At 38.5% G+C, this 12,632-nt stretch overlaps 2 protein-coding genes across 2 annotated transcripts in view; both read left to right on the top strand.

Annotated features, from left to right (window-relative positions):
• Nucleotides 1-12,632, top strand: part of LOC142340927 (ubiquitin-conjugating enzyme E2 K-like) — a 295,142-nt gene that overhangs the window by 178,793 nt on the left and 103,717 nt on the right. The window lies entirely within an intron of this gene.
• Nucleotides 1-12,632, top strand: part of LOC142341290 (uncharacterized) — a 194,513-nt gene that overhangs the window by 143,890 nt on the left and 37,991 nt on the right. Inside the window, exon 12 of the mRNA XM_075392209.1 lies at nucleotides 2,540-2,821. Coding sequence (XP_075248324.1) covers nucleotides 2,540-2,821 — 282 coding nt within the window. The remainder of the gene's footprint in view (nucleotides 1-2,539; nucleotides 2,822-12,632) is intronic.

The raw sequence follows: 12,632 nt of genomic DNA, 5'->3' as shown, positions 1-12,632 counted from the left end.
TAGATCTAAAGCATTCGAAGCAATTGAGTGCTCTAAATGGACAAACAGCAATAACGGGGCTGGTTTTGGTGCAATCTTGGACTGTTACAATCAATAAATATTTCGGATTGTAATCAGTCGGTCTTTTTAAAAAAAATTTAAGAGCTTTTTATGTTAATTACAGAACAATTCGCATCAAAGCTCACAGTTGATAGGTCCAAATGGCCTTCTAAGCAGTTCCCAATTTTTGTATCTATTATCTTTACTCGCAAGATTTTGGTCGTTTTGACTTCTAAAAAAGTTTGCTTTTTAAATGAACAATTGCTTTTTTCGCAACGGTTTTTTTCATATTTTGGTCAACTTATAGCTTAGTGTCAGCAAAGAATGAATGGTTATTCATCCTCCTCTTTCAACTGAATTAATTTTAAAATTTTTGCTGTTTTACATGTTAAGTTATAATTTTCTGGCTTTGATAATACTCGATAACAAAAAAAAAAATTTGAATATTAATTTATTGGCCAATTTTTCACGTTTTCTTTCTCGTTTTTCAACACTAACACATTAACGACAGTTCACATTTTGCATTCTTGGAGTTCAAATCAAGCCACAATTGAACATATAAAAGTCTTGAAAGGTATATCAAATGGTTTTAACGGCTTCGACACCCCTTTATCGAAGAATTTAAATTAATTTTTTCCAATTGTCTTTAATTGCCGTTTTTACTTTGTCTTTCTAGTCGTATGAAACTAACTGCATAATGACAGGTCTCAGGGTTAATTGATGACGCAATAAATGAGACTTTGTTCTGATTTGAGTAGATAGCTGATGGTTTTCATGAAGATAACTTTGAAAATAATTGTTTTCAAAAACAAAAACACTTTTTTAACGTTCTTTAACTTCTAATTTTTGTTGTTTTCTGTCTATTTGTTGCCTAGTCTCGTTAATTACAGGTCAAATATGACATTAATTTTTTCAAGGGGAGATGCAATCGAACAAAATCTAATGTTTTTTTAAAGAATTCGTTATGAATTCACTGGATTCGACGGGTTTTTCGCACAAAAAGTAAACTAATTTTTGATTTTTGTCTTTTATTTAACTCTCTTTTTGTAGAGGTAAGACATATTTATGAGCTCTTTTTTTGGACGAATTGGCAAACCTACCTATTCGTTTCATTTCGTAACTAATGGCTTTCATGACTTTGAAAATAATTGTTTTCGAAAAAAAAACAAGTGCTAATAAATTTTGCCCTTTCTCTCTTTTTACTTGTTACCTATTCTCCTTAATGATAAGTCCAATACCAAATTTTTGGCGTTTGCAGAAGGCTCAATTGAACATATTTTGAGGGGCGAAATATGGCTTTATGGCTTTGACAGCGTTTTCTTTGACAGCAAGTTTTAATTGAACTTCTTTTTCTTGTCTCTTTTTGTCGTTCATTTTGTAACCGCTTAAAAAATTGATTGTTGACAGGTCTTAATGACTTCTTGTGGAGCGTGTGTGATCATAATTTTATTGGATGTTTTCAATTGCCATCTAATGGTTTTCCTTACTTTGAAATTAGTTTTTTGAAAATTTAAGCCAATTTGTTTTTTTTTGTTCTTTTTTGTCTTATGTTACCGAGCCTTTTTATTGAGTGAACCCACGTCTTCTCTAGTGGAATACAAGTTATTTTGTTTAGTTTTACCCTATCCGAAAATATTTTGAGCTTAATAGTAAGTTTTTTAAAAAATGGAAACAAAGTTTTGGATGTAATTGATGTTTGTTGTTATTGTTGTTTGATTTTGTTGTTCGTCTTGACTTGCTTTCTTAATAATGACTGATCTCATGATTCTAATGCAGCATTTTTCACTCCACTGAGTTATTTGCGTTGAAGGCGATCTTTTTTCATACACATTTTTTTGAAAAATACTTGAATTTTTGGGGTTTTCTGTCTGTTCCTGATTTGGTAGACATTTATGCCAAAAATGTGGATGAGCGGGGTCGGAACTTTATGTGCAAACGCGCATTACCGAGCCTCCTTGTTTTCAGATATAATTTAAATGAATGGGTTGAAAATGAGGCGAAAGAGAATAATCAGAGACATGGGTTTACTAAGCAGAGCAGTCTTTGGAGTAATACAAGTAGGGAAATTGGTGTTTTCTTGTCAGTTTTTATTTGTATTCCCCGATTTTCTAAATTGAATGTTGGCTGAAGAGTGAAGGATACTTCGGATTGCGGTTTCAAGTTCTTTCGGTCTGAAAGTTTTTGAGAGCCAGCTCTATCACATTGACTCTCATTAACCAGAGAAATCTCACTTGCAAAATGGGTTGAAAAGCGTAAGTTATTTAAAGCCCAATTATTTCAGGGTTCCCGTCTCTCCGCTTCCATTCATTTACTTGATTTTTCCAATTCAATGTTCAAGTCTAAATTTAAGTCTTGACGACTAATTATTTCTAATTTATTCCATGGAAAACCATGAAACGGTTGAAATAAAATTCGGGAAAAGGCTAAGAAAGCGGTGAAATCGTCGTAATTATCTGCTCAACATGTGTTTCGTCAGCTGTTTTAGCTATATATTTTTTAGATCAGACAGTGGTAGTTGTTCATCCACGCCGTGTGAAATTTCTGCACCATCTTCAACATCTTACACCGTCACTGGACTTAGTGAGGCATCTCTGATCCAGGTGTCAATCCAGGCATATGTTGATCACTCCAATCTTGAGAGACGTATTACTGGATCCTCTCTAGATATCGGAATTGTCACAAAACCCCTTGCCCCAGTCCAGGAAGGCTCCCCAACTAGCACTTTTTCATCTGTTACAGTATATTTCAATGGAGTGTCAACCAGGGATGGTTTTACTCTCAAGTAAGTGCCATGAATTGAGACAATTTAATAAAATTACCCAGGTTGAGGTCCAGACCCACATTTTTGTCTGATCAGTCCTTCTAGACCAAAATAATCTCTGATCAGAGTTTCCAGACGGAAATTAACTCTGATCAGACTTTCCAGACCCAAGTTAACTCTGATCAGACTTTGAATACAAGTTCATTTCAATACTTTTGACTACTAATGAAGCTCTGCTTCAACGTTTTATTCGTTTATGTATAGCTTTTTTAATCCAAACGGAAAAAAAACTTGTCGTTGGGAGAGTTACAATTCATGTGATTTTGTTAGGGCACATGGTAATTCTTGGTTACAATTTTATTGAGACCTTGAAAGTTCTTTCGACATTGAACATTTCCCGACCTCCTTGAACTCGTCCAATTGTAACATCTGCAGGCTTCCTTTGTATTTATCTTGCGAGTACAGATGAAGGTACAAAAAAAGATGATTTTGTTGAAACTGACAACTTGGTTTTTGTGAAAATCGTCAGAAATGTTATCAATTTCATAAAAAACTGATTTGATACATATTGTCGAAGGTGTGATCAAACCATTTGAGAACACTCGGTGCTTTCTCAAAGTTGAATCATTTAATCTGCTCCACAATCTTCTGGTTCTTCTCGATGAAGGACTATGAGGTGACTGACTGGTCTGATGTAAACTCCAGTTTTTGTTTTCACTTGAACAACACGAACAATGTTGTCATTACCGTCGAATGTCTGTATTATGCGAGCAAGCGGCAAACACATTGGGGAAGTGTTGTCCTCATTAATGATAACAATATCGTCCACTGCTGGTTGCACGTTTTCTGTCCTCCATTTGTTCCGCTGTTGCAATAAAGGTAAGTACTCGACACTCCATTTCTTCCAGAACTGACGAATCGTTTTGTCTATGTTTCTTCAATGTCGTGACAAGGTGTTGTACTTTGGTGAAGATGACTCGGGCATAACTGTGATTGGTCTTCCGATGATAAAATGTCCAGGGGTTAAAGCTAGGGGATCATTGATGTCAGTTGATGGCGATGTTAGAGGGCGAGAATTGAGGACGGCCTCATTTATGTCAGGGGAGTTGTGAAAGCACTGGTTGATATCTTAGTCAATTCGAATGTTCTGTTAAGATGGAGCTTCAAAGAATTAACAGCAGCTTCTCATAGTCCTCCAAAATGGGGCGTGCTGTGTGGTATTGTAAACCAATCAATGTGTTTTTGGCTTGCAAAATTGTTGATGAGATCCTTGATATCATCATCTCGAAGAAGTCGTCTAAAATCGAGTTCCCCTCGGTCTCCAATGAACGTTGTCGAATTGTCACTGTAAATTGATTGGGGAGTACCGTGTCTTTCGAGGTAATCTTTTTTGGTTAGGTTTTCTACTAGCTCTAAGTGTATTGCCTTTGTGGTGAAACAAATGAAAATAGCGGCGTATGATTTTTGCAGTTCCTGTGCAAAATCTTTGATATAAAATGGTCCACAATAGTCCATCACCTTGAACTGGATAGAAAAATATTCAACTATCCGTTCGGCTGGATTGATGACAAACATTAATTTAATTTTTGTTGTGATATGTTGCTTCCTCTTCTTAACTGTTGACAGAAGGCTTGTTGGCGTCTATGAAAAACTTGCAGATAAATCCGTCTGTGGCAGATAAACAGATTCAGTCTGCAATTTTTGTTCCGTTGATTCATATTGTTTTTGTTGCTATTCAATTTGACGTTGTTCATTGAAGAGCGGATGCTGTTAATTTGGGTTGAGGAAGCTGTACAAGTTATGCTGATCGTCTGGTGTTGATAGAAAATTTCTGGAGTGTAGAAACAAGTCTGTCGGTTTTGACTAGATTTCAGTGGTTGTTTGTTGAAGTCCATTCAAACGTTGCGTAGATTTCTCTACCTTTTACTCTGCGTGCTCGACAAAGGGAAAGGGCTGCGAGCAAAAGTTTTCTGCTTCTTGACTGCGGTGATGAAAATTTGGCATTAGGGATCAGTCTATATGACTGCTCTGAAGAAGGGCTGTGGTTGTTGGGAATCGTCCTCATCAAAAAAGTTAGATGTGTTTCGATAGCACCTTTTCTGCAGATCAGGTGCGTCCTGATTGTCGCTGAAGAAACCCGAATCTTCCCATGGTTTTCCTGCTGGTTGGCTACGAACAATTTTTCTGTGAAATTGTTTAAGCATTGGTCTCGGGTCTTCATCGAGTGTTGTAGATGCTGATGATCTTGGTCGTTGTCAGAAGACTTCAGTTGAACATTCTAGTGCTGCTTTTTGCCGGAAACTGTTTTTGCTTTTGGTTTTTGATGCATATTTGAAGGATCAATTGCAGGTTGCAACTTACTGTGGTTGTTGCTTGACCTTCTCCTTATTCTTGCTTGTAGTTGTTGAAAGAATAGTTTGACGTAAGCGAAGACTCTTACAATTCGATATATTGATGACTGTCTGCTGATAAGATCTAATATCCTGTTGTCTTGCTGCTGATGCTGCGTTACTAGAAATAGTTTGACTGATGAGTTTAATTCGGTTAGAGCGTCAGTTAAGCGTTATAAAGTGGTGTAACATCCAATGAAGGCAAGAACTGCTTGACGCATCCAATTGGGTTCTTTCCAACAAAATTGGTGATTAAGAAGTCTCTCGGCTGAAATTCCTCGTGATGCGCAATCAGCTGGATTGTCTTCTGTTGGTACAAACTTCCAAATTTCTGAAAGAATGATGCTCTGAATCTTGGCAACTCGGTTAGCAACGAAAGTTTTCCATTTTCTAGGGATATCTTTAATTCAGGCGAGGGTCACTTGTGAATTCGTCCACGCAAACACTTTGGCATTTGGAATAAGGCTATCTTTAATGGCTTCTTTCACTACTTGCTCCAAGGAGTGCTGCACAGAGTTCTAAGCGAGGCACACATAAAGTTTTGATTGAGGCAACGAGTGTTTTGGCACTTAGCATTAGTGTGTGCACTCAGTTATTCATTTGCTTTCGCACGTAGCCAACTGAGGCATATGCTGTGGTAGAGGCGTCACAAAACACATGAAGCTCCAAAGATGACAAAATAGTTGCTTCAAAAACTCGTTGTTCAATTTTAATCTTCTCCAGTTCTTTGAGTTGATGTCAAAATCTTCCATGTTGTTCTAGAATGTTTAACGATAGGGTTTTGGCTCAGGTCAGCTCGTCCACCCAAAAAATTCGCAAGAATTATTTCAATTGAAATGTTGTTGATGACAACCATCAAAGTGGGTCAAACAACTTCGTGACTTCCATTAATGTTTTCCTTTTTGTGTTGGGAAACTCTTTGTCCGGGCAAAACGTGAAGGTGAAATGATCTGGTGCAGGGTTCACTTTATGCCAAGGGTTTTGACTGTAGAGTCGTCGCTGTTTGATTATCATTTTGTCTGAAGTTCTGCAAAAACTGGAAGGCAATCGCTCAAAAAGCGATGAAACGCTTGATGTCCATTTTCGTACACCAAAACAAGGTCTTTTCAGTGTTGCCATTATTTCCTCCTGAAGATGAGCGTCATGCTCAACATCTGAAGCTCCTGTTAGCAAATCGTGCACATACATGTCATTTTTGATTGCAAGGCGGAGGCAGCTGTTGGCGCAAATGTCTGCTAAGGCTTTGACAGGTCCAGCTGAATGGTACGAAGATTATGGCATTCCATAGGTCATTCAAGTAATTTTGTATGTTTTCAGCTCTGTGACATTTGGATTTTTCCACAAAACCCCGTGAAAATCCTTGTCTTCATCATCAAGTTGAACTTGTCTTTACATCTTGGCAATGTCGACAGATAGTGCTACTTTTTGAAAACGAAAACGAATCCAGATTCAAACAGATCCTTTGGAGTTGAGGTGCAATCATCAGATGGTCGTTTAAAGATACTCCACTGGCTGAATTAGCCTAAGCATCGAATACAATTCTGAGTGTAGTTGTGCTGCTGGCGTTTTTGATGACACATTGACGTGGCAAGTATAAACAGTTTTCGGCAGGCATATCAATTTTTTTCTGGGGACTTCTTCCACTTGTCCAAGTTGACTGGATTCCTGATTGAGCTGACTATATGGTACTTTTGAACTGATATTTGCATTTCAGTTCTTCTGATATCCACTGTGTTGTTGGCGGAGTTTCTTCAGTTTCCCAGAAGTGCTGTAAAATGTCTGGTTCAGAACAATTGAAAATAGACTGAAGTTCAATACTCATCTTTTGAAGTTTGCTCTAAAGTCCGATCACGAGCCAACCAAAACAAGTAGGCGGTAAGTAATTGGTTTTTGAGGCTCCTTGATTCTGTTGTCTCCAATCATCAACTCTTCATGGTGTCCTGCTCTTATCAAGTCTTATGTGGACGGCTGATTGAGGTTTGGGTCCGCAAGATTGAGGTCCTGAAGTTTTGTCCAACCGCTGACATTTACATTATGTGAAGGCAGATTGTTGGTCATTTTGGCAAAGACATTTGCTCTGATGCTGATGATGTCTTCATCTTTCGTTTTCAGAATCAAGTTTACTGATCCTTTGTTGTTATTGACTTCTTGAACTCCAAGTCCAAAAACTCGGCCATCGGCTTTTTCTTTTTCAATCCCAGGCGTTGTACTGCATCTTCCGTTGATGAGGTTGCTATGGGATCCTGAGTCCAGAATGGCTCTTATATCAGTTGTTTTTCCGTTGCTGTCATCTGAAACTATTTTGGCGGGAAGAAATACTTCTTCTTCTTCTTTATTCTGCAACTGTGCTAAGGCCTTAATTTTTTTTTTCGCCTTCGTAGACTGTTTTCGATGCTTGAGTGCTTGTTTTTTGTGGTGACGTGCTGCTAGTTTTAACTTTTGGAGCTGATGAAGCTGTCCTTAAGTTATTATTGGCTTCCAAGTGCAAAGGACTGTTGTTGTTTCGTTTCAGTTCTTACAAGTTGATCCAGAGCATTGTTCACTTTGATACCCAGGGCGTAGGCAGTTGAAGCAAAATCTTTTTGTCTTGATCAACTGAGATCATTCGTGTAATGAAAGTGCTTTTAAACTTTGGCATTGACAAATTTTGTGGTTTTAGTCGCAACATTCACACGTTGTAGTCTTTGATGTGGATATATGTGAATGACATTTTCGAAGTTGTGGGTTGCTTTTAGTCTTCCTGTCGAATGCTCAAGCTAACTGCTGTGTGTCTGCTTCAAGGGCTCGTGTTCTTTCTTCCATGAACTTTTTTTGTATATTAAGGTAGCGTTGGGGGTTTGTTCCTGGTGATGAAAGTTCCCAACATTTTCTCGTTTTGTCGGGCAATTTCTCTGCAATGCGGTATACGGAAAAGATGTCCTGATCTCCACGGGCTGTCCGAGTTTAATGAGTGCTAATCTGTGTTCTTCAACTGTCTGCATGAGATCTCGAAGTGACTTTGGATTTTCATTTGTTACCGGTTTCTGTGAAACTATTGCTTGAACATGGGCTCCTAAAATCAGACGTTTGTTGTCGTATCTGTTCTTCAGGATGTCGCACGCTGTACTGAAGCTTGCGTCTGTGATTTGAAGAGATATCAAAAGCTTTGCTGCATCTTTTTTCACTGATATTTTTAGTTAATGCAATTTTGACTGTCTGTTATCTAGCTGTTGCTTGTCACTGCTCCATTGAATTGGTCGAAGAAGGACGTCCAAGCCTTGTAGTCTCCACAAAAAATTGGCAATTCCAGCATCGGCAGCTGCAAGTTGGTGATGGCCGGTCCAGTTGCGAATTGTGGTGTTGAGGTTCTGGCTGGGGTTCTTTTGTACAAGACAAAGCGGTTGATTAGGTCAATATATTCTCCTATCTTGTCGTCGTAATCTTCCGATTCTTCGATTTCTTCGTCGAGTCATTCGGTGTCATCGATCAAGTTTTGAACTTTCTGATTCATGTCTGACAAGTAGAACTGTTTTTTTGTCAATAATGTCGAGATTTGTTCCAGTCGTATGCGCTCCTCTTCACTGACATTCTTTCCAGGTTTGTCTGTAATTGTTCTGGCTTCGTTGTTTAATCTGGTTGCAACGGTGCGGTGGGCTACTCATGACTTTTTCGATCTCTTAAAGTTTTCTGTTATTGTTGGAAATTTTTTTTTGCTGCTTTTCTTGTCTGTGGCTTTGGTGAATAATTAGTTGCTTTTTCTTTGCTGTCTTGTTGCTTTTGCTGTGTCGGTCTTTGCTGTGTCTTTGTCTTTGCTGTGTTGGTCGTTGGTTTGGTTGTCTTTGATTCGGATGATTGTTGCTAGATGTAAACAAAAAACCTAAAAATCCCACTATATGTCCCCCCGACCAGTAAGACGACCAAAAAACAAACAAAAAACATTACAATTAGTCTCAGAACCGCAGAGGGGACGATCAATGCTACCTAGTTTGACGGTTTTACCGTCCTTGATTTTGAAAAAGAATGACTCAAAAAACAGCTGGCTTAAATCTGTTCCCCCACTAGATGACTCTTGTTCCGGGACCCAAGTTAATCAACCTGTAAGTAAATTTAAGTTGATCATTTTATATGAACTGAGGGGATGGTTGTCTAGAGTTTGTCCGCTTTTTTTGATGATTAGCTTATTTTTGATAAAACAACTTAGATTATCTTAGTATTATGTACCACCCCCGATAGAGAATCTAATGTCAATTTTGGGCTGTTCCTCACCCGCGTGCATTTACTCTCTCCCATTCTAAGGTATATCCTATGATTTTGGTTACAATTCTATTGAGACCTTGAATGTTCTTTAGACCTTGAACAGACTTTCCAGACAAAGAGGGTCTCTGATCAGACTTTTCAGACCGATGGCGTTCTGACCAGATCATCTTCAGACCACGGTCCGGACTCAAATTCAGACCATTGCCCAGACCGTAATCAGAATATGATCAGACTCAAGGACGCTCGAAGACATTATGATCAGACCCAATTGCACTCGAAGCATTTATGTTCAGACTGAAGCGCACTGGAAACCAGTTCTCATCAGAATCAAGTGCACTCGAAATAATCTGATCAGGAAATATTTTACTCACCACCAAATCTCTTAATTTTGCTGTAACATATTCATTTCACAAAAACTTCTGTTTGCAATATTTATTTCATCTAAGGAATAACCAGTGTTAAAAAATAATGCTAGAGAAAACGAAGTCCAACTGTTGAAAACAAATATTATTTAGTTTACTAATTGGTGCATATTTTTGACTCAATGGATGAGTTCAGACAGCTTTGTATAAGAAACATCGTGGTCTGCAGTTAATCAAAATTTCCTCTGAAGGAGACCGGCTTTTGCTATCAGCAGAATTCTTTTTCTCTGATCAGAGCTATCGGACTTTAGATGAGTCTTTTATCAGAACGCTGCTTTATTGTTGCCTCTTGGCAGAGCCAACATCTCTCAGTAAAAAAACAAAAAATTAGAAAAGCAAAGTAATGGAGATAGTCACTGATCAGACCCAATTGCGTTCGAAAACAATTCTGATCAGACCTAACTGAGCTTGAACCGTTTATGATCAGACTCAATTGCGCTCGAGTACACCTATCTTCAGACTTTTTAGACCAAAGTGAACTCTGAACAGACCAACTGCAGACCATGGTCCAGACTGTAGTGCAATCGGACTTCCATCCAAACTCTGTAATATCGGTCTTAGAGCACAGGTGTCTACGCTCAATTTGTTCTTATCAAAAATCAATTCGGGTTTGCGCCTCAGCCTGGGTACTTGGAAAAAGTGCCACATAAGGAATAGCTTTGATGCCACATACGAGGTTTATTTTTGCACGGAGTAAAGGGGAAAATCTCTAACCTAACGGCGTCTGAGTCACTATTTTTCCTTCGCAGTTCATTTATTGTCAAGAAAAAAAAATTATTGATCGAATGACAATTTCGGCTTTGGAACGATGACTTTTTGAATTATGACATCTGTGGCCGATTGTTATGTCTTTGGCCGGAGAAAGCAACGTCGTTTTATTGCAAAACCGATTCTAGCTCTAAGAAATTAAGATCAAAATCTTAAATTCCTCTCATAATTGTAACAGATTATATATATATGTGTATGTGTGAGCGTTTGTGTGTGTTTAGTTGTATGCGTGTTTGTGTTTTCGTGTTTTTATCTGTTTGCGTGTTTGTGTGTGTGTGTTTGCGTATGTGTGTTTGTATGTGTGAAAAGATGTGTTCATGTATTTTTGTGGGTATGTGTGTGCATGTGTGTGTGCGTGTGTTTGTTTGTGCCTGTGTTTGCGTGGGTATGTGTGTGTGTTTGGGCGTTTGTGTGTTTGTATGTGCCTGTGTTTATGTGGGTATGTGTGTATGTGTGTGTGTTCGTGTGATTGTTTGTGCCTGTGTTTGTTTGGGGATGTGTGTGTTTGTGTGTGTGCGTGTGATTGCTTGTGCCTGTGTTTATATGGGTATGTGTGTATGTGTGTGTGCGTGTGTTTGTATGTGCTTGTGTTTGTGTGGTTATGTGGGTGTATGTAAGCGTGCGTGTGCGTAATATTTTCTGATTACTAATGAAGCTCTGCTTCAACGCTTTTTTCACTGATGTATAGCTTTTTCAATCCAACCGGAAACAAATTTGTCGTTGTGAAAGTTAAATTTCTGGTGACTTTTTTAGGGCACGTGGTAATTCCTGGCTACAACTTCATTGAGAGATTAAAGATTCTTTCGACCTTGAAAACTTTTTCAAGACAAAGAGGATCGTTGATCAGACTTGTCAGACCGATGGCGTTATGATCAAGTCATCTTCAGACCATGGTCTAGACTCAAAATCAGACCATTGACCAGATCTTAATCAGACTATGATCAGACTAAAGCACGCTCGAATAGGTTATGATCAGACCCAGTTGCGCTCAAAGCATTTATGTTCAGACTGAAGCGCGCTGGAAACTGGTTCTGACAAAACTCAAGTGCACTCGAAGTAGTCTGATAGGTGAAAAATTCTACTTATGACCGAATCTCTTAATATTGCTATAATATAGTCATTTCATAAAAACTTCTGTTTGCAGTATTTATTTCATCTAAGGAAAAACCAAATATAAAACTATTGCTAGAGAAAACAAAACTCAACTAATGAAAACAAATTGTATTTAGTATACTGTTTAGTGTATATTTCTGACTCACTGGATGAGTTCAGACAGCTTTGTAGAAAAAACATCGCGGTCTGCAGTTAATCAAAATTTCCTCTTAAGGGGACCGGCTTTTGCAATCAGCAGAACCCTTTTTCTCTGATCAGAGCTATCGGATTTTAGATGAGCCTGTGATCAGAACACTGCTTTATTTTTGCCTCTTGGCAGAGCCCAACATCTCTCAATAAAAAAAAACAAAAAAATGAGAAAAGGGAAAGCTCTGGAAATAGTCCCTGATCAGACCCAATTGCGTTCGAATACATTTCCGATCAGACCCAATTGCGTTCGAACCATTCATGATCAGACTCAAGTGCGCTTGAGTACCTCTATGATCAGACTTTTTAGACCAAATTGACCTCTGACCAGACAAAATCCAGACCATTGTCCAGACTGTAGTGCGCTTGGACTTCCGCCCAAACTCTGTAATTTCGGTCTTGGAGCACACGTGTGTACGCTCATTTGGGTCTTATCATATACCAATTCGGGTCTGCTTCTCAGCTTGGGTACTTGTACAAAGTGCCACATAAGGAATAACTTTGATGCCACGTACGAGGTTCATTTTTGCACGGACTAAAGGAGGAAATCTCTAACCTAACGGCGTCTGAGTCACTATTCCTCCTTCTCAGTTCATTTATTGTCAAGAAAAATAAAAACTTATTGACCGAATGACAATTTCGGCTTTGGAACGATGACTTTTTGAATTATGACATTCTGTGGCCGATTGTTATGTCTTTGGCTAGAGAACGCAAAGT

The sequence above is a fragment of the Convolutriloba macropyga genome, chromosome 6 (assembly GCF_964194025.1).
Source record: "Convolutriloba macropyga chromosome 6, txConMacr16.3, whole genome shotgun sequence".
Lineage (NCBI taxonomy): Eukaryota > Metazoa > Xenacoelomorpha > Acoela > Convolutidae > Convolutriloba > Convolutriloba macropyga.
The sequence above is the reverse complement of the archived record's forward strand: the minus strand, read 5'-3'. Positions and strand labels throughout refer to the sequence as shown.